The sequence below is a fragment of the Protopterus annectens genome, chromosome 1.part2 (genome assembly GCF_019279795.1).
Source record: "Protopterus annectens isolate FY-2018-M chromosome 1.part2, PAN1.0, whole genome shotgun sequence".
NCBI lineage: Eukaryota > Metazoa > Chordata > Ceratodontiformes > Protopteridae > Protopterus > Protopterus annectens.
In genome coordinates this window covers 553063196-553085358 of record NC_056727.1, presented here as the reverse complement: position 1 = coordinate 553085358, position 22163 = coordinate 553063196, and the positions used below count along the sequence as shown (strand labels likewise).

General features: G+C 41.8%; 1 protein-coding gene across 1 annotated transcript in view; it reads right to left on the bottom strand.

Moving 5' to 3' along the window:
* Positions 1–22163, bottom strand: part of NINL (ninein like) — a 1970063-nt gene that overhangs the window by 204416 nt on the left and 1743484 nt on the right. The window contains exon 17 of the mRNA XM_044057633.1: positions 15624–17258. Coding sequence (XP_043913568.1) covers positions 15624–17258 — 1635 coding nt within the window. The remainder of the gene's footprint in view (positions 1–15623; positions 17259–22163) is intronic.

Below are 22163 nucleotides of genomic sequence, written 5' to 3'. Positions count from 1 at the left end.
CTGTCTTTGTGGAATATGAGAAAAGTGTGCATGAGAGTGTTTGTAATTCAGAAATTCGATTAGCGGATCTAATGGCAATTATGAAAACAGTTTCCCAAGAAAGGTACTCAATAGGTTCATAGGTTCATACTAGGCTATCTGCCCTAGGGCATTTATAAGCCTAGCCAGTGTGTGTTTGGCTTTCGCCACCCATTTTAAATGAATTTTGCTATGCTCTTTTTCGAGGTTAGTATACTGTGCCTCTGTCTAACAGTGACACAGAAGTGATACCTGGGGTAAACCTACTATCTCCCATCCACTCATCAAGATTCCAAGGTTGCCTGATGCTGCTAGCTCACATGATTTCTGAGTTAATGACTTAAGATTGTGACATCCCTTGAAGGAAATGGGTCCTGAATTAGAGGCTTCAGCAAAAAAAAAGCTCCTTTGAGTAAAGCTTTAGATATTCTCAGAAAAGCAAATGAAGCATCATTATTGCCTATGTGAAAATTTGAAATGGCAGCCATTTCAACTTTTATGGTTAAAAAAAAAAAAAAAAAAAAAAAAAAAAAACACTAGACCCTAGGTGAAAAAGTTCTAAAAGAAATTCCAATATCAGTGTGTGTGTGTGTGTAGGGGGGGGGGGGGCGGCAGAAAAGGGGTCCAAGTCCTTTTGATAAGGCCCAAATTAAAAATCTTCTCCACTTACTTTTATAAGTTTTTTTGTCGGATTGCTTTTGAGAAGAGGAAGAAATTATGTGAAGTACAGGAAAAGACAGCCTAGTATCTCTGGCTATTGTTAAAACTGGAGAAACCATACATTTAACTTTGGGTCTTATAGATCTGGTAGAGGCATCTGGGAAGGATGACTCAGAAGACCCAGACTGGGATTCAGTACCCAAAGCAGGCCAAAGGAAGAAAAAACAAACCTGCCAAAACCAGAATGAGGCAATATGGATCACCTTAGTCTTGCATCTCCTGGCTTTCTGTAAGAATTATGTCAGGAAGGGTATTGGGAATGAACAGAGGAGACCCAGGGACCAGGTGTGGACTACAGCACTTCGCAGTGACTGCCCCTGTGGAGGGATAAGGGCAAAGGAACTGCTACACTTGTTGTTCAGGTAAGAGGCAAAAAGTGGTCCCAGTAGCTGAAAATCTCTGTTGCCACTGCATTTAACAGACCACTCATGAGGCAATAAGACTGACCTACTCAATTTGTCCACTAGCACATTTAACATCCCTGGAATGTGTGTGTGTTGCTACCAAAAAATGATGGGAAGATATCAGCATTGACAGACTCGCACATAATCTCAGCAAATTGGATATGATCTTGCTCTCTGTTTGTGGATGGACCATACTAATGACATATTGTCAATATGGATGGATATCGTACATGTGGGTAGCCGGTCCTGAAAAGCCTACAAAGAAAAGAGCACCACTCTCATCTCTAAGATACTGATGTGAAATTTGGTCTCTGCAGTTAACCAAATACCTTGAATAATCTTCTCTTCGATATGCTCCCCTACACTAGAAGGAAAGCATCCTTGGTTTCTGTGGCATTGCTGGACAAAGGGGTCTTTAATCTGTAACTGATGGACAGGTTATCTACCACATTACATGATTGCTGCTTAACTGAGTGAGATGAATTCTGGCAGGGAAGGATGAAGACTATTTGACCACTGAACAGAGTCCACTGTAAACTCTCATGTGATAGCTCTCCAGTAGAACTAAAGTGATGGTAGAGGTCATCAGACCAACAAATGAAGAATCAGTCTTGTGGACGCAGGTGCTGAATTACCTGAGAAGTCACCAGTCTTGAGGACAGTACGCATGCTGTTAGGAGTTTGACAATTTGTCTAACTGTGTTGATAATTACTCCTATGAATTTCTACCTGCTCAGTAAGCACTCTGGTCGAACCCTAAGCATACATAGGCTACTGAACAAAATCCTCTCCAAAGCCAAGAAGGAACAGGCAAAACAGTGCAAAAAAGACCCTCACCAGTCTAAACAAGCAAATTAGAGAGCTGGTCAAATCTGCCAAAGCAAACTATGAAGCAATGATAGCCTCCCAGGTGAAAGATAAACATAAGGCTTTCTTTAATTATGCCCTTAACCTGAGGGGAAATGCTAAGCAAAGTTAATCTTGAGCAACAACACTTGAACCCAGGCTGAAACTATAGCAAACCTGCTGGCCGACCAGTTCAATTCAAACTTCTCCCATCCCCATTCACCTCCTACCTCACCCAAAGATATACCTGCAACCATCCCCCTACCTGGCATTACAAGGTAACAGGTTCTTACTGCGTTCACTAAAGCCAAAAACAGCTTCCATAGTTCCAGCCAACATTCCAGGATGCTTCTTAAATAGCTTAAAACAGAATCTGTCAGGGCCACTAGAAATACTCTTTAACCACAGCATCTGGATGGGCTTTGTCCCACAGGAATGGAGAACTAAAATGTCATCCCTAGCAAAAGTGAGGCCCATCAATTGACCCAGGGAACTACAGACTCATAAGCTTGACCAGTCTTATCTGCAAGACCATAGACAGAATTATCATGGACCTGATCAACAATGATATAGGAACTCTCCAAACACAGACCAGACCCAATTTAGCTTTGTCAAAGGGAGATCTTTCCTGTTCAGTCTGGCGGACTTCTTTGAGAAAGCCACCAGGGAAATGGGTGAGGGTAAAACAGTACACACTGCTGATCTAGACCTGGCTAAAGATTTTGACAATTCCCTACTCGGGGATAAAAGATAAACTTACTGAGCTCGGCATAAACCCCTACATCAGATGGATAGCCAACTGGCTCACTGACAGGACACATGTTGTCCGGACAATTGAATTCACTTCCAGTAAGAAACCTGTTACTACAGGTGTCCTACAGGTCTCAGTGTTGGGGTCCCTCTTGTTTGGTACATACTTCTCTGAAGTCAAGACCAATTTTAGGGGCCTCTGGTTCATCAAGTTTGCCGACTATAAGCTGGGAGCAATCACTGAATCCCCAGATGATGCTGACATCCTACAAACAGGCCTAAAAACGACAAATGACAGGTCCCAAAATCATAGTGAGACTATATGCTAAAAAATGTGCAATCATACCCTTCAGTAAATCAGATATCCTTGCAAATTATAACACTGATAGCATATCACTAAAGGTAGACCCACTGGTGATGGACATAGGGAACACAAATAACATCCTAAACTTTGACCACCGTGTAGCTATAGTAATGAGGGAATCATTCTGTGTGGCTCAACTTATAAGTAAAGGGATGGCATCAAGATCAAAGGAAGTCATACTGACATTGTACTGGGCTGTCATCAGACCCATAACTGAGTATAATGCCCCATTTTGCATGCACCTAACCAGGCACGTACCCCAACTGAAGCAGTCCCAGCGGTTTCTCACTAAATAAAAAAAAAAAAAAAATACAAGGTGTAAGACGCATGTCTTATATAGACCAACTAAAAGCCCTATCCCTTTACTCAGTCTCATAAGGTTTATTGAGAGAAAACTTATGCCTGACCTACAAGGCATTCTCTAATGCAGACTTGATGAAAATGTTGCACATCCACAAGAAAAATTATACGAGGGTTATGCATTCCATGGACCTTAACCTAATTGTAACTAACAGAACTCTGGAGAGACAGATTCATATCCCAAAAGGCTTTCTTGTCTATGGAATAAACTTCCCATATTTGGAAAACAAAGCTTGTCCCTCACTGTCTTCAAAAAGAATTTAGATAAATGGATGTCGAACCATAATCACTCCTGGAGTACTACCCATGTCCCTTTAAATGACTCAGGGCTCCAACACCCAAAAACCCATTACCCTGATACTACCCCATCCCATATCCAGGGAATTAAAATATAATATTGTCATACCCTGGGGTACTATTGGCTAGGCTTGTAAAGGCTCTTAGCCTAATAAACACCTATGAACCTATGACTGTTATCGCTAACCACTCTGCAAGGCAGAATAATAATGTTTGATGTTGTAGCAGTAGATCTCTGGAAGTAAGAATTGGGAGCCAATTGTCTAGATATGGGAAGACTTGGATCCCTTGCTACCATTACCATAATCCTGGTGAACACCTGGGGACTGTGGTGAGACCAAATTTCAGTACTCTGAATTGGTAATGATTTGTTCTCAGCTGGAAACAGAAAAATCTCCTGGACTGTCTTTGAATCTTTACATAGTAGCAGGCATCTTTGAGCTCTACACAGCACATCCAGTCATCCTTCCTCAATAGAGGTAGTATAGATTCTACTGTGCCCATCTGGAACTTCATCTGTTTGACAAATTGACTGAGGTCCAATATTGGTCTGAAGTCCCCTGTCTTAAAAGGACCTGGAATAGACTTCAGATTCTAACTGGTTTGGGGGGACCTGTTGGACGACTCTTTTTCTAGAAACTATGAAACTTCTGTTGCTGCAGATTCCAATTGATTGAGTGGAATATCAGAAATCTTTAACCTCTTCTTTGGAGGATACAAAAAGGGAATGGCATAGCCTCTGGTGATTATCTTTTACACACAGAAATCCGAAGTAATGTTTTGTCAGGCTTGTGATTACAAGGCTAAACATCCCCTGACTGCCTCAAGAGTGCAGCAGCAAGCTAACCCTTCAGGGGCTCTGGTAGGGTTTATCTGTGAAGGGACCATGAAAACCCTGATTCTGTGGTCCACCTCTGCCTTTAGGGTAATGTCCATTCAAGCTTCTATCTCCCCTGCCTTGAGTGTAGGTGGGAGATGTCTGCCCCACTAGTGTCATGGTGAAAACCATGCGATTACTTGAACCAAATTTTCTTACTTCTCCTATGATTCCTGGAACAGGATCTCTGCAGGGTGGAGGAAACAGAATACTACAGCAGACAGGGTCTTACCATCTTGCTCACTCCTGGTAAGCATCTCTCTAACTTTGGGTACACAGAGTGGAACCATCAAAGGAGGCATTAATAAAAGATTGTCTTGAACATTTGCATGAAACTGCATAGCTGCATCCAGGCATGGTGGCACATGGTAATGCCTGTACCAACTGCTCTTGCTGTACCACCTGCTACAATAGAGAGCAGGTGCATGGCTACAATAGAGGTAGACTACAGGATAGATATTTGGGTGCTCATTGTTTTTTGGACACCCAAAGGGCAAGTTACTCAGGACTTGGAAATCTCCTTGAAAAAGTCTCTCTGAAAACATGACAAGTGTGTAAGGTAGTTCAGTACTCTGAGAGCAAAGTCACTGAAACATTGCCTATTTCCCTAGTCTATCCAATGCCTCCGACTTCCTGATAGGGGGATTGACAGAAGAAGCCTCCCCAACAGTTCTTTCTTTGTGGCTGCTGCTACTACCATGGAATCTACTAGGGGTCCATTCATCTAATAATCTTTTGTGGGTATTAAAATTCTATCAGTTTTTTTGAAATTGTAATACCAGGTTCCTTCCAAGCCCTGTGAGCCATGAGGTCCATGAGGGCATCTGGAAGAACCACCACCCGGGATGCAGATGAGCCTAACCCAAAAGTCTCAAGAAACACAGATTCATCCAGAAAAGGAGTTTAAATGGACCAACCCCCTTTCTGCTTCATCAATTCTAGGATTTCTCCAAATGAGATGTCTTCCAGGGGGAATCTGGGGGATCCCTCATCCTCATCCAAATCCATGTCCTCAATGACTGACTCAGGAGAGGATTCTCTGTGCTTCCGTTTGCACGTCTCTTTCCTAAGAACATGTCACTGGGGTTCTGGTGGAGACAGGTTGGAAATGGACTGAACTCCAATGTTGCATAGTCTGGAAGGTTATGGGTTCTGACTGCCCCTGTCAATCCAAACATGAGGAGTAAGAAACAGGTTCCACTGGGTTTCAGGATGGATCTGAACTCAGTGCATGCACCTGCCTTCTTGGTCCAGCCAATGCCCTCTTCACAGCCCTGAAAGCCAACCCAGCGAGTGGAGCCAAGGAAACACTCTCCCTATCAATTAAGTCTACACATCTCCCTACTCCAACTGCAGTCAGCTCAAATGAAGACCTTTGAAATGAACTATGGAGTGCCCAGACACTGAGGGGAAGGAACGGTTCAGAGAATCTTAGGGTCGACTCCACCACAGGTTCCTTGACTCCGATGCTCCTGCTGTGTAGAGCTCTTTCACTTATCTTGAAATGGCTGGTAAAATCTCCTGGAGAACACATCTGAATAGAATGTGCGGCAAATGAGATCTGAGGTAATTTAGGTAATAGGAGGGAATTGTGGTAGGGGAGGAGTCAGAGCCTCAGAGCCAAAGCACTGGAAGAAGGCTCAAGACTAACAGGTAAATCATTATCTATGTATATTTTAATTGCAATCAGGCAGCATCAGTGTCAAGAAAGTAAGGGATGTTGTTGAAACTGAAGTTCCTTGGACTACTGGATATGACTAAGGTGAGCAACAAGGGTGTGAATCTATGGGAACAATTTCCAAACAGTGAACCTGCATCTCAGAAAAATGTGACAGGGTTGATGGACCTGTATCCGGGCCACCCATTGAGGACAGTACCAGGACGATTCCCATATGGATGTGTGCCCTCAAAAATGTCAACATTCAGTCGACATCCACTTCTGAGAGTATTCTGGTGGATCAGACTGAGCTTGACAATGATGCTACAGAGGAGAGCCTGTAAGGATGTTTGTCTTGAAGGATTGGTGAATGCAGCAGAGGGTTCCACTTGCTCTGGACAAAAAGTAGCTCGAGGGGAGAGAGTTCGGACTTGACTGACAGGTGGATCCAACTGCTTCAAGGTTTTGGGCATTGGACCAGACAGTCTAGTGGATCCAGGACCTTTCCCTCGACTCATCAAGCCTTTTCTCTTCTAATTTCTTTTCTTCAGCCCTTTTTTTTGAAAAAGTGTTTCCTTTTCTCTGGGTTTCTCTATAGTATTATGCTTTTCTTTCTCTTTTCTGTTCTCAGTGCTTGGAGAAGCTGATGGAAGTCTTGACTTGGAAGATATAGCTGGAGTAGAAAGCCCTGTCTGTGGGGAAGGGAAGCCTTCTATAACCATTTTTCCTCCTACCTTGTACAGCTCTAGAACCAAAGGCAACAAAAATATAGTTTACCTGTAGATGAGAAGCATATAAGCAAAATACAAACATGGAATGAGTATCTTGAGAAGGGATCTTGTGTCTACAGGCTGAACACTTTTTAAATTCTGAAGTTTTGTCTGACATCAGAATGCTGTCATAAAATCTCTTAAAACCACATTTAAGAAAAAATATCCAAATATTCTATTGCGAATAGCACAAACATACAAGAACTACACTATCCCAATTATGTTTATAATACTTTTCCAAATAGTTCTACAGTTGTAACCACAGGAAATGTCAGGACCTGCTACAGCGAATCACAAAATGCAGAGACTGAATGGCTGAAAGACTGGACTTTGTATATACCAAGTCCAAGATGTCATTCCACAGAATATTCCCTTTTCTCAGACTTATGGTAATCTTGGAGGTGATATATATATATGAGCTTGAGGGTGCAGGGAGGGCTTGGTCCTCCCTACAAAGAAGTTTTAAAGAGAAGAACGATTTTTTTGAGATTCATTCTTAACTGGGCTTTTGGTCTTTTTTTTTTTTTTTTTTTGCACTTGGCATTTTGAGTGCCAACATTTCAAGAAGAAGCCAGGAAGCCATCTGGAAAACACACACTATAGATCAGTATAATATGAAAGAAACTAAATTCTTATACTACTAGAATCTAGCCTAACACTACATAGTAATACCTAACACTACAAAAAAAAAACACAAGGGAGGAGTCGAGAAGGAAAAATATTGCGCATCTTTCACTTATCTTGAAATGGCTGGTAAAAACTCCTAGAGAACACATCTGAATAGAATGTGCGGCAAATGAGATCTGAGGTAATTTAGGTAATAGGAAGGAATTGTGGTAGGGGAGGAGTCAGAGCCTCAGAGCCAAAGCACTGGAAGAAGGCTCAAGACTAACAGGTAAATCATTATCTATGTATATTTTAATTGCATTGTAACATTTTGACGCCAGACTCAGATCTGAACTTTAGAATTGCTACAGGACAATGTGAAATAAATTATAAGGGCCCTGCACAGAAAGTTAGTCTGTGAATTCCACTCTGCTTTGCATGGAATAGTCAGAGATTTGAATACATAACTATTCAGGGTGTGCAAACATATATTGGGCTAGAAATGGAAAAATGAATTTGATTTGTGCAATTTTTTTCCTTTCACTTTTAGAAAATTGTAGTTAAAATAAAAAGTGGAAAGGTGTTTACTGTGTTGTTAAATGACTGAATTTGCATACTAAGTATATGATGTGTACTGTTTTGCTGAATGATTGACTGTTTTAAGTATATGACGTTTACTGTTTTTGTTGAATGACTGAGTTGCTTGTTAGGTGTGTGGTGTCTGCTGCCTTGTGAAATGACAAAAATCTGCTTATTAGATGTATGTGAGGTAGAAGTGGGAGGACCCCACAGGGAATAAGGAGAAGTCTATTAATGTGTATGCGCATACAACAAAAGGGAATTTAACACAAGGAGGCACCTTGTGTCAATGGCAGTACCCTCAGGACAAAATATAACAGGCATAACTGTTGCTTTGTGCTGTTGGAATTTTAGACTGATGTCTTTGTTGTTGTGCAATGTATGCCTGGAGAGAAAGAGAAGAAAGTTAAAAGTAAAGTTAATTCAAATTCATCAGCCTACAGGATGATGAGACGTAGGTGTGTGTGCAGAGTTAATTCACATTCATTCATGAGCCTACAGCATGTTGGGGATAAAGACGTGTGTGCAAAGTTAAATCAAATTCATGAGCCCATAGCATGTTGGGATGTAGGTGCGTGTATTGTTAAATCAAGTCTAGGCATGCATGAGTGTGTGAAAGTATCCTCAGAAGGTCCAAAAGAGTGGTCAGTTCTGGACACAGTAACTATCCACCCTGTTATCCCAATCACAGTGTAGGAGCTGTAACATTTGAGCTTCTGACGGGATGAAAGCAAGGGGGTGTTGTGGGAAAAGGCTGATCGAAACCTCGCCTCTCTCACTGCATGACAACAGAACCCAAACCCTTTCCTGTCAGAATGGTGTGTGTTCCTCTGAATTGCCAGGATCCAGGATCTATAAAGTAAGTCTTAACAAAAAAAAAAAAAAATGGGAACAAAGATAAGCAAGCAGGATCAAATCCCTGAAAAGTGAATATCTGCATATTTTATGTATCATAATTATGGCAAAGAAAGTTGTAAGTATTTGCATAAGTGGTTTCAGCTTACTAAAAATTGCTCTGGTGGAGATATTTCCATTAAATGTAACTTATGATAGGGATAAATTAAGAAAATTGAAGGGTATTTGGGAAGAAAAGAAAAACAAAATGGAGAACAAATGGCAGTACTTTATTCTTGGTACACTGAAGAGCTTAAAGGGAAAAAGAGTCAGCATTAAGGAGGTTACAGGATCCTCATAGAAAACTATCAGGTAAAATAGGTTAAGGCAGCAGCACATACCAGTAAAAAGGGATCCCTTTACCCTGTCTTAGCAGGTTTGGAACAAACTGAGGATGGCTAAAAGTCAGAAACTTCTGAAGAGGATGATAATCCTCCAGCAGCAACTGCTCTCCCACCCCATAACCTCTGGTGTGGGTACCCCCTATACAAGATTCTGCTGTTTCCCAGACCCCTACATATTGGTCAATTGTCCGCTGAATACCAAGTCAGAGTGATACTGTTACATCGCAGACTAGTTCCCCTGTTAAATCTTCATCGTCTGAACAGTCATCTGCAGTCAAGGGGGTTCTTCTTCCTCTCCTTCTCAAACAGCTTCTACTTCTCCAACAGGGGCATTACTATTTGACAGTCATGTAGCTCATCACACATGCTCACTTGACAGGGAAGAACAAGAGGTTGTGCCCTCTGGAGAGGATCTTTTGGCACCTCTCAGGGAAATTCTGGGAGCTAATAATAATAGAGAACTTGTTCATCATCCTTGGACCCCTGTTGATTTGCAGACTATGTCTAAAAGTTTTCAAAATATTAGAGAGGCACCATTAAGGTTTAGGAAAGAATTAAAAAACTATAACAGAACATTACAATCCTTCCTTGACACATTTAAATGTTAAATCAGCTGCTCAGGGTAGTTACTTCAGATGACATAAGAAAGCAGGTACCGGAAGAGGTTGAAATAACAGACTTTACTCTGAGGAAATGCATCAATAGATAAAAAGGCAGCATTGTTAAACAAAATTAGTGTGCCAAGTTAGGACTGATTGGTCTAAGATACAGGATGTAACCAAAATAAAGGGAAGCCCCTGCAAACTATTTGAGTCACCTTAAAGCAGTGTTTGTTAGACATTCAGGGATATCAGATCCAGAGGAACAAGCTAAGCCAGCTACTGCAGCAGCTTTTGTGCAGGGTCTGAAAGCCCCTGTACAGCACCAAATAAAGAAAGTACTCATAGACTGGCAGGTAAAGGACCTAGAGTCTTTATTAAGTGCTGCAAATCACTGCAAGGAGTATCAGGAAAAATGGAAAAAGGATACAGAGGACAAGCTGTTAACTTTGCAATTCAGGCAGCTGGAAGCCCCAAGGGGTCAGGGCAGAGGAAGGGGGAGAGGAATTGCTAGGGGATTTAGTAAGTGTGCTGGCCAAGAAGAAACTTGTAACTGGTTAGCAACAACGAGCTGGCAGTGCCCTTCCTGCCTCATCTCACGGATCTTGCTTCAACCGTGGAGAAGCCGGACATCAAAGAGAAGGATGCCCACACAGGCGAATGCAGTCTCTCCAAGATACCTGGACTGAATGGTAGCCAAATTATAATAATGCTGCTCTTCTCCCACCACTTCCTCACATTGGAAGGAGTCAGGAATTGCAGTACTGATTATGCCAGGGTAATGAGACAAAAATAAATCCTGACCCAGTGCTGCCAATAGATCAAAAGGGATCCTATGTTAAAGTAGAAATAAATGAAAAGGAAATTCCATTCCTGGTACACAATGGAGCCACTAGGTCTGTATTGAAAGTTATCTCAGACAGTCAAATGCCAGTATCAAAACAAAGTAAAGTCAGTTGGAGTAACAAATGCCACTGTTGCGTATCCTGTTTCAGAACCCATACCCATTTGTATAGGTCTGATTGAAGAAATTCACACTTTTCTTTTGAGTACTACTGTGCCAGTGAATCTGCTAGGGAGAGGCCTGTTGTGCAAACTGGGTTGTACTATTTACTGTACACCAGAAGGGGTGTATCTGGATGTTCCAACAGAATCAGAGGGGAAAGTATTAGCAGTCTTAGCAGAAGCTGAGGAACAGCCTCTCGAAGGCATACATACAAATGAAACTGCTACAGTAGGCTAAGCACGCTAATGAAGTAGGTATATTAAAATCTGCAGAACTGGTAAGAATAAAACTGAATCCATCAAAACCTCTCCCTAGAGTTCCACACTGTCCACTGAAACCAGAAGCAGAGCAGGGAATCAAACCTGTAATTCAGTCTTTGATACAAGGATTATTAGTGCCAGCTAAGTCCTTGTAATACTCCTGTCTTCCCTGTGAAAAAGCCAGGAAAAGATACATATAGGTCTGTGCAAGATTTGACGGCTTTAAATAACCCAGTATGACCAACTTTTTCTGTGGTTCCAAATCTAGCAATGATACTTAGCTGTACACCACCCACAGAAAAATATTTTTTCTGTAATAGATCTTTGTTCTGCATTCTTTTCTATACCCATCCACCCTGAAAGTCATTTTTTGTTTGCCTTTACTTATAAGGGACAGTAGCAGACACAGCTGCCACAAGGATATACTGAATCTCCTTCATTATTTCTCATATTCTACGGAAAGGTTTGAAAGATGCGATATTTCCAGGTGGATCTGTGCTAGTGCAATATGTAGAATTACTAATAGCTTCTGATTCTTTACAGCAGTGTCAGCAAGATACCCTACATCTTCTGACTATCCTTGCAGGAAAAGATACACGGTATCAAGAGAAAAATTACAGCTATGGTCACCTCAGGTATGTTATCTTGGTCATTTGATATTTCAGAGTAGTAGACAAGTGTTGCCATCTCATACTGAGGTAACAGATAAGGTGCCACATCCAACTACTCAGTGTCAGCTTAGATCTTTCTTATGTATGACAGGATATTGCAGGCAGTGGATTTCAAATTATGCAGAAATTGCTAAACCTTAGAGCTTTTAAAGCAAGACATGCCCGAGCTCCTCCCTTCGGTCAGTGAAGAGTAGAATTAATTTCAGAATTTAAAGCAGGCATTATCTACTGCCGCAGCTTTAGGGTTACCAGATTATGGAAAGAATTTTATTTTATTTTGTCATGAAAGAAATGGATTTGCTCAGGGAGTGCTTACGCAGAAACAAGGGGACAACTACCACCTAGTAGCTTATGAGAGTAAATACTAGATTCTGTTGCAAAGGGATTTCCACTATGCCTAAGAGCAGTCGCTGCTGCCGCCATTCTAGTCAATCTAGCACAATCACTGGTGTTTGTGCATGATCTTACAGTAGCTGTCCCTCATTCTGTATCATCTCTCTTACTTAGAAGGAAAACAGCCACTCTCAACTGCATGTATAACTACATGTGAACTTACTTTACTTACAAATCCATCTACTTCTCTCATATGCTGTCCTGTTCTAAATCCTGCACCCTTGTTACCAACTAGTGAGGATGGTGAACCACGTGTGTGCGTGTGTGTGTGACTATCTGCTTTCTCCTAGGGATGACTTAAGGGACACTCCTATACACAACTCTAGGCTGGAGTTATTTGTGGATAGTTCTTATGGGAGAAACCAAAATGGATATCTAATAACTGGGATTGCCATCTGTAATGAACATGAACTGTTGCTTCAACAAAGATAAGAAGGTGTTCATTCTGCCCAAATAGCTGAATTAGTGGCTTTGCAAAAAGCTTGTGAATTAGCCAAAGACAAAGTTGCAAATACACATACAGACAGTCGTTACGCTTTCGAGGTGGTGCAAGATTTTGGTCAGCTTTGGAGACAGAGAGGTTTTCTAACCTCACTGGGCACTAAAATTTAAAATTACAAATATGGAAACAATTTGCTGGAGGCCCTTTTACTACCTAGAAAGCTAGCTATAATCAAATGTAGTGACCATCAGAAGGGTGTGGACAGTGTTTCAAAAGGGGACAATTTGACAGATCACACTGCTAAGCAAGTTATAGAAGAAAATTAAAATAATTCTTATGTAATGCTATTACAAAACTGTAATAGTAATGAGATGTTTGATTTTAAAAGGTCTAAGTTTTCCAAGCTGAAGCATCACAGGGAGAAGTTTAGAGGTGGCTCAAGGATGGATGTATAAAATCCTCAGATGGAATATGGCGATATCCGAACGGCTGACTGGTGGCGCCCAACTCCTTGCTACCTTACCTGGTAAGGGCATAATCATTCTCTGGCTCATGCAGGTAATCATTTATTTAATCAAATTACACAAAGTTGGTATGCCTCTCACGTCTCCTCTTTGATGCTTCAGTATGTTAATAACTGTGCAACATGCTTAAGAGTATAATGTTAGCAAAAATACAAACATTAAGGCTGCATGCTTACCGTTACCTTGAGGACCTTTTGTTAATGTGCAGCTTGACTTTGCTGAGATGCCAAGTAAGTAATTTATAATACATCTTGGTGGTGTCTAAGTTTTCTGCATGGGTGGACAATATTTCTATTTCAAGTATCCTGTGGATGAGGGCTAACCACTGTTAACATTAGGGTTCCAATTATTCTACGAGGAAGAAAATAACTTACAGATGTGTGATCGAGAGATAAAATTATATATTTTTTTAGAAAAGTGTTTAGTTTTATTTTTACTAATTTATTGTTTTTTCAAAATGCTTTAAAAAGATACATTTGATTACAAATGAAATTTAAGATGTTCAAATTTATAAAATGTTACAAAAAATTATTTAACAATGCACTTGCTATTTTGTTTGTATAACAGGGCAATTGGTTATATACCTTTAAGGGATTCCAGTCTGTTTGTAGGGACTGGCTGGTTTGAATTAATTAGTTAAATGAACTGGTTATTTAATGTTGCTACCTTTGCTTGCATACAACTATGATGAAGTCTGTTGGATCTGGAAGAAAGCGCTTAGTAGCTTGTCCCAACAGTTTTTAAATTTTTTTATTTTTCTTATCACAAGTGTGAAATTAATATTAAAAAGATTTGTGGACTTGTTTTATCTTGATTCAACCATTGTTTTTTTTTTTTATGCTTTGGAAGTTTAATGATCATTTGACACTGCTATACACGTATGGCTTCTGCTTCACATCATGCAGGCAATAATGAATCTACTAACTATATCCTGAAATGGCAAGAAAAATTTAGCAAGATGAGTCAGACATTCAGACTTAAAATGTGTCCTATATAATAACATTAATGCAAAATGCCAAGCACAGCTCAACAAAGGTGTTCACGTTTAGCTTATGTATACTACTACCATAGTATAAATCAATATTACACGTTTTTGATTAAATACTTGGTGAATACAAAAGAATAGCACATTATGATTTGTTCTGATTTGAATATGATTTGATTACGATGAAACAGCCAATGTTACAGCTACTGTGTATATAGCTGCAGAAAATTTGGGCATAAATTAAACTAAAACATAAAACAGTTAATAGAGAATGTGACACTATGAAAGACTTACCTTGTGTCTCAAGCCAGAAGTAAGATACCGGGCATGCAGGTCCAGGCAACTGCTTTAGCGATTAACTACAGGAGTAAAGGGTTCACACTCCAGAGGATAGACTGGGTAAGGGTTACAAAACAGCATAATGGATAATGAAAGGCCATAATACATTCACTGACATATAAATGCAGTGAATGCTACTCTCTAAGCATGTGATGCACAGAGACTTCATAGTGCCATTATGTAAAAATAAATAAATAAATAAATAAATAAATAAATAAAATCAATACTAATGAAGAAGTCTGGGAACCCACACTTCAGGTGATGTGCATGGGCATAAGGAACTAGGGTTAAAAAAGACACACATTTAGAATGGAAGGAACTACATGTCAATGGACAAGGGAAGCAGCCAAACCTTTTACAATGCTTCAGGAAATCAGAAAGATAATTACCTGTGTACTGAAGATATTTATCTAGCGCACACTTGTAGAACAGACCGCTGTCACTCTGGGATGAAAACAGCTAAAAATGTCATGTGTTTCTAATGATATGAACCAGTACAGCTTCACTAACTATATTCCACATTAATATATTAAAATATGTTAATTAAATTCCATACACACATCAAACAATTAAACACTACTTCTTTTAACAAAAACAGGAAAGAACAAACGCTTATTGCTGTGTTAAACATTTTGCACTTCCTGATCAATTTCTCCATATAATCAAAGCATATTTCTAACATGCATTAAATTTGTTGATTAGTAAGTGGCGTGAGGTTATCAATATGCATACAGGATCAGTTTTCAGTGCGATCAGATCTGCATGCTTGAATGCATTTTATAAGACAAGATGTTTTAACTGTGCTAATCCTTCTTTTAGTGGTGAAAATGTATATTTAAGGATGCTGTTTGTTACTCAGCAAAGACAGCAGGCCATGCAAAATAAAGCTGTTAGCTCCCAAATAACAAAAAAGCAAACCTGCAGTTATCCCTTGTATCCATTTCAATTCGACGGACAATATCTTCCAGTTCAAGAAGCTTTTTTGCAAGCTCCTCATTCTCCCTTTGAGAAAATGTCTGCTTGTCACCACCTGCAACCCCTTCACAATTCTGCAAGCAGTGACAGTCATCTTGTTCTTTGTCCATTAACTGAGACGATTCAAAAACATCACCTTTCTGATGAAAAGACAGGCACTGATCTGGGCATGTACTCTGTTCCATAAATTGTACTGCTTTTTTTGGAAAGCAACTCTTTTGGCTTGGGACAAATAAAAGTGTCTTAGGTCGATGCTGGATCACCTCACATTTCCAATGTAACTTACTTAACCCTTGTTTCATGCCTGTTAATGACTGATGTTCCACCTTGGTGTTTTTTACCAAAGCTAACTGTTGATAAAGATTTGCTTTTTCATCAGATGGTTTTGTGTGGGCCTCCTGAACATGCTCTTCCTTCAGCCTATTTTCACATATCGGATCCAGAATACAGACTGTGTTACTTCTCTCCTGTGAAAGAAATGCAGAATTATTTTCTTTTTCTGTAAAAATCAGCTCTTCGCTGTTCAGCTCATTAAACGGTTGCCGATACTGTTTTATTTGCTCAATGAGCCTTTTGTTTTCTTCCCTCTCACACTGAAGGTCATACTGTAATACGTGAAGTACACTTTGTAAATCCTCTATCTGAGTATGCAAGCACTCTGCATTTTCTTCCAGAAAAAAGAATTCTGTTTGTTTGTGCTTCGGAAAGGCTTTTAAACATCTCTGTTTTTCACTCTGTTCTTTCTTTCCTTCTGGGTTCTCTTCCTTCTTTTGTGATGTATTAATACATACATCTTCCTTCCTGTGCATCATGTGCTGTTCCAGAGGAAAACAAATCAAATCTTTGAGGTCTTTACTTGCCCATGAACATTCATTCTTGCTGGTTTTCTGTTGTGCAGAACACTGATTGCAATGCCAGTTAGTGATGTCAGTCCTCTTTCTACAGAGATCATGATGTTCTTCACTTTGAGAATGCACTTGACCTTCTTGGTGATTTACTATATGTTCCTCCTGCCTGATTTCACTTAAATCTTGTTCTGTTTTCCTTCCTAAAGTTTCATCTCTTTTGTTCTGTGGAGGTGACGGAAACTGTAGATACTGTAGCACATCATCCTCATAAACTTGCCCATCTTGTTCTTCCTTCATATCTATATGTTTGCTATTCCTGCTATGCTTAGCTAACTCTTCACAGTCCCGCAAGGCTTTCTGCATCTCCACTACCTGGGCCTTCAGATAATCAATCTCATCATTCAGTTGGTTAACATGTTCTTTGTATTTACTTTCTATGGCCTCCCTTTCCAAAGCAAAGGCATTACACATTGCCACCTGTTCTTCACGCAAGTGCTCTTCAAGTTTAAGTCTTTCTCTCTTGGACTCTATCATACGTTCTTTCTCGTTAGTTTTCCACTTGTTTTGCTCTAGTTCATGTTGTTCTACCAGTTTCTTTATCTTAAATTCAAATCTCTTAACAAGGACTTCATTTTCTCTTTGATGCCTCTCCAGTGCAACTTTTTCGTTTTCATGACGCTGGGCCTCAATCTGTGCCATCAGTTGCCTGGAGTCAACTTCTGCTCTCTTCCTACAGATAAACACTACATTTTACTTTGCACTTTATTGCATGATCTAAGATAATCAACATTTTTGTAATCTAGAGAAAAGTATGGTCAGCCGTTTCAAAGGCTTGAACATTTCAATGATTTCTTATCAGTTACTTTTTCATGTCTGAGACGCTATATAAAGAACATCTGTGCGAGTACATTCATCATAAAAGTAGTTCCTAGAAGGTGAAATCACCTTGAAGCAATAAATCACACCTGGGTTGCTCATCAATCAAACTACTTTTTGGTAGTTTTTCTACAGCAGTAGGATCCCCCAGCACAGGCCAATGACGGTCTTGCACCAGAGTCAGTAACTGACTTCTGGTGGTAGAAAATGAGAAGTTATGTACCTACCATAACGTTCCATGTTAGTTGTCTTCTCTCGCCTTCTTTCTTGCTGGATGGGTTCAGAGCCGATCCTCGGCTCCGACTCGGCCACTTACTAAAGCTCGAGAGCTTATTTTACCGGCTCGAGGCAACCCTATATCCCATGATGCTAGGCGATAACTCCCCAGATCTCGTTTGGAAGATGAAAAACCTAGCATAGGCCAATAAAACAAAAATCCTCCAACTGGAAGGAGGAGGAAGAGGGATAAAAAACTCCCAAAGATCGTAATCTACGCTATATATATCCTAGGACACCTAGATGGTGAACAAGGGAATACAAGAACCCTTCAAGGAAGGGAAGATCTTCTCGGCCTGTCCAGGCTAGGGGGATGGTGGGTGTGACGCAAGAAAGAAGGCGAGAGAAGACAACTAACATGGAACGTTATGGTAGGTACATAACTTCTCAATGTTAAGTTGTCAATTTCACCTTCATTCTGGTGGATGGGACCGCGTCCCTAGCACCTTCATCCTGGGAGGCTCATTGGAACAGACTCTTAAGAATGGTGGAACCAAATGTCGCTCTGTCCCTGGAGGCCATGTCCAATTTGTAATGCGAAACAAAGGTATGAGGAGAGGCCCATGTGGCTGCCGCACAGATAGTGTCTATTGGTAGCCTAGCTTGAAAAGCTGTAGATGTAGCTAGTGCTCTAGTTGAATGAGCTTTTGGCTTAGAAGTTAATTCCTTGCCTCTGAGTTGATAAATAGATGTAATCACAGAAGACAGCCACCAAGACAGGGTTACCTTAGAAACAGAAGGCCATTCTTATTTTCTGCGTACGATAAAAACAGTTGATCAGACTTCCTTATTTGTTTGGTTCTATCCAAATAGTATCGGAGCTGGCGGTGAACATCTAGATAATGTAGCTTTTGCTCCACTCTATTAGTATAGTTTGGGAAAAAAAACTGGGAGATCAATTGATTGATTTAAATTTGTCTGCGAAGCCACCTTGGGTAAGAAGGATGGATTAGTCCTTAGAGAAACTCTGTCTTTATGGAAGATTAAGTAGGAGGGACGAATGCAGAGGGCGTGAAGCTCAGATACTGTCCTAGCAGAAGTAATGGCGACTAGGAAGAGTGTCTTCCAGGAAAGAAATTTCAATGAACAGGAGACCGCAGGTTCAAAGGGGGGAAGAATCAAGGATGTTAAGACTAAATTAAGATCCCACTGAGGTGGAAGGTCTTTGATCGGAGGCTTAAGTAAATATACACCTTTAAGGAAAGCTTTGCAAAGCTTATTGGACATGATGTTGTGGTCCAATAAACCTGTATGAAAATTCGATATGGCTATCAACTGAACCTTTACTGTAGAAGCAGAAGACGCTGAATGAAAGATTTCGGCTAGGAAGTCTAAGACCGAATGAATTGGGGCAGTAAAGGGATCTATATTCCTTGCCTTTGCCCAGAAGGAGAAACGTTTCCATTTACTAGTGTAAATCCTTCTGGTGGAAGATTTAAGGGAAGCTACTATGATATCCCGGACGGGATTAGAAATCATAGGGAGCCTGGCTAAGGACGGAAGTGGAGCAACCAAGCAGTGAGGTTGAGAGAATGTAGGGATTGGTGCAGCTGCCCCGACTGATGGGTCAACAGATCTGGAGCTGGGTCCAGATGCCAAGGCTGTACCAAAAGATAACGGTGTAGGAACAGAAACCATACCTGTCGAGGCCAAAAAGGGGCAATGAGAATCAACTTGGCTCTCAAGGCGGTTCCTTTCTGAATTACTTGTGGGATTAGAGGAAAGGGTGGAAAGGCATAGAGAAGTCCCAGAGGCCAATCTTGGACTAGAGCGTCTCTGAGGGGATGGCCTGGAAGGGGGAAGAGGGTGAAGAAGTCGGGGCATTTGCTGTTTTGGGGTGTAGCAAAAAGATCGCAGCAAGGAAGGCCCCACTTCTGAAAAATCTCTTCTGCCACAGATTGTTTGAGAGACCACTCGTGTGGCATGAGTATAGCTCTGCTCAACCTGTCAGCTATGATGTTGGATTTCCCGGGGATATGCGTTGCTATCAGAAACCGCTGAGAGGAGACTGCCCATTGCCAAAGTCTGAGTGCCTCTCGACACAGGGGATAGGACTTGGTTCCACCTTGCTTGTTGATATACCACACTACGGACATATTGTCCGTTTGGATTGCAATAGTTCCCTGAAAATGCACCCCCCCCCCCACCCGATCAGGGAGGCATCCGATGTCACCAGGGCGACCGGGGGAGGAGGAACAAAGGGTCTGCCCTGATGGACTTGAGGGGACAATATCCACCAGGACAGATAACTTTTGCAAGTTGGAGTTATCATGATCTTGTGGTGCATGGGGAGTTGCTGAAAGGACCATTGGGCGAAAAGCATCCACTGTAGAAGATGCATGTAAAAACGTGCAAGGGGAAGAAGTGTTATTGCAGCCGCCATAAGACCCAATACTTTCAGGACATACCTGGCCTGAATTTTGTCGCTCTGAAGAAGAACATGGACATGGTTTTGAATATCTAAGACCCTTTGATCTGTTAACTTTGCTGAAAGTTGTACGGTGTTCAAGTTGGCGCCTAGACTGACAAGACGACAAAGCAGACTTTTCGAAATTTATAGAGATTCCTAGCCCTCTGCAAATGTGAATGGTGTAAGCTCTGGCTTGGAGAAGTTGATGCCTGGTGGTGGCAGTGAGGAGCCAGTCGTCTAGATATGGAAACACCTGGAATCCTTGCCGTCTCAGGTGAGCCGTAACCACTGCCATACATTTGGTGAACACTCTGGGGGCACTAGTGAGACCAAAGGGCAGGGCTCTGAACTGGTAGTGACTGGCCCCCAGCCGAAAGCGGAGAAACCTTCTGGAGCGCCTGTGAATTTTGATGTGATAGTACGCATCCTGAAGGTCCACGGAGCACATCCAAATGTCCTTGCCCAGAGAAAGGGTAGAATGGACTGTAGCGTGACCATCCGGAATCTTGTTTTCTTTACAAACTTGTTTAGTTTGCTGAGATCTAATATTGGTCTCCAGTCCCCTGTCTTTTTCGGTACCAAAAAGAACCTTGAGTAGATTCCGGATCCTAGTTGGTCTGCTGGGATTGGCTGGATGGCTCTTTTTGCTTGCAGTTTTGATATTTCTGATACTGCTAGTTCCCTTAGACCGGGTGGAACGTCTGGAAGGGTTCCCTTTTGCTGAATTGGGGTTTGGATAAAGGGAATTTTGTAACCCTCGGATATGATCGACTGTACCCATTTGTCTTGAGTATGGGAAAGCCAGGCTATTGGGTACAGCGACAATCTTCCCCCGACTGCCTCTGAAGGTGGACAATCGGGCAACATCTCAGGGATGCTGGAAGGGTTTGTCAGAGAGAGGCTCCCTGCTACCCTGGTTCTGCGGACCCCCTCTGCCCCTAGGGCAGCGTCTGTTGTTGTTACCCCCTCTGCCTCTGGGGGTAAACTGACCTATTGCGTCAGGCGTGACTCCTTGAGATTTGCGGAACCACATTTTCCCACCCTTCTGACCCTTAGGGTATGGTCTTGAAGGGGTGGAGAAACGGACTCCTACGGCAGAAAGAGTCTTACCATCTTGTTCGCATCTGGTCAAGGTGTCTCACTTGAGGTCCGAAAAAAGCCGAACCATCAAAAGGGGAATTTGTGAAGGACGCCTTGAAAGGGTCCGTGAAATTACACAGCCGCATCCAGGTGTGACACCTTAAGGCCACTCCTGTGCCCGCGGCCCTACTCGTTCCATCGGCTGCATATGAAATTAGACGCATGGATGAGTTAACAATCGAGTTCAGGGTTCCATGCTGTGAGTTTATTTTATCCTGGGACGAAGCAGCTGATGGATCCTGTAAGACTTCTCCCAACTCTTTGAGAATATCTCTCTGAAGGCAGGTGAAGTGACACAAGTAATTCAGCGACCGCATGGCAAAAGTCGCTGAAGAAAACATCCGCTTACCGTACCTATCCATGGTCCTAGAATCCTTATTAGGAGGATGGATAGGTACTGAAGCATCAGCTAGTTCCTTCTTGGTGGCTGCAGCCATCACCATGGCATCAGCCGGTACACCTTTTGTTAGGAATTGCTTGTCAACTGGTGGTGTGATGAATTTAGATGGCCTCCGAAGGGTGGGTTCCACCGAATCCGGGGCCGACCACGCCTTCCAAGCCACTACTTCCATAAGGGGGTCGAAAGGCGGAGACACCCAGGAGGTGGAGGGTCGAGAACCAAATGCCTCCAGGTACACCGACTCGTCCTCGGAAGGATTAAGGGAAGACCAGTTCCCCCCTCTGCTTTAGGATTTCTAGGATGTCTGAGAAAGAGACATCCTCAGAGAGGGACTTTGGGGATCCCTCCGACTCATCCAAGTCGGTGTCAGATGTAATGAACTCAGGGGAGTCCACATGCTTCCTCTTACATGTCTCTTACGCGGAGGCTCCGCTGACAGGTCAGGAAAAGCCTCGGAAGAGGAAGAAATTCCCAGTGGGGAAATCTAAGGTGTTGGATCTCTGGGTCCGGGAGCAAGAGAGTGGGAAGAGACA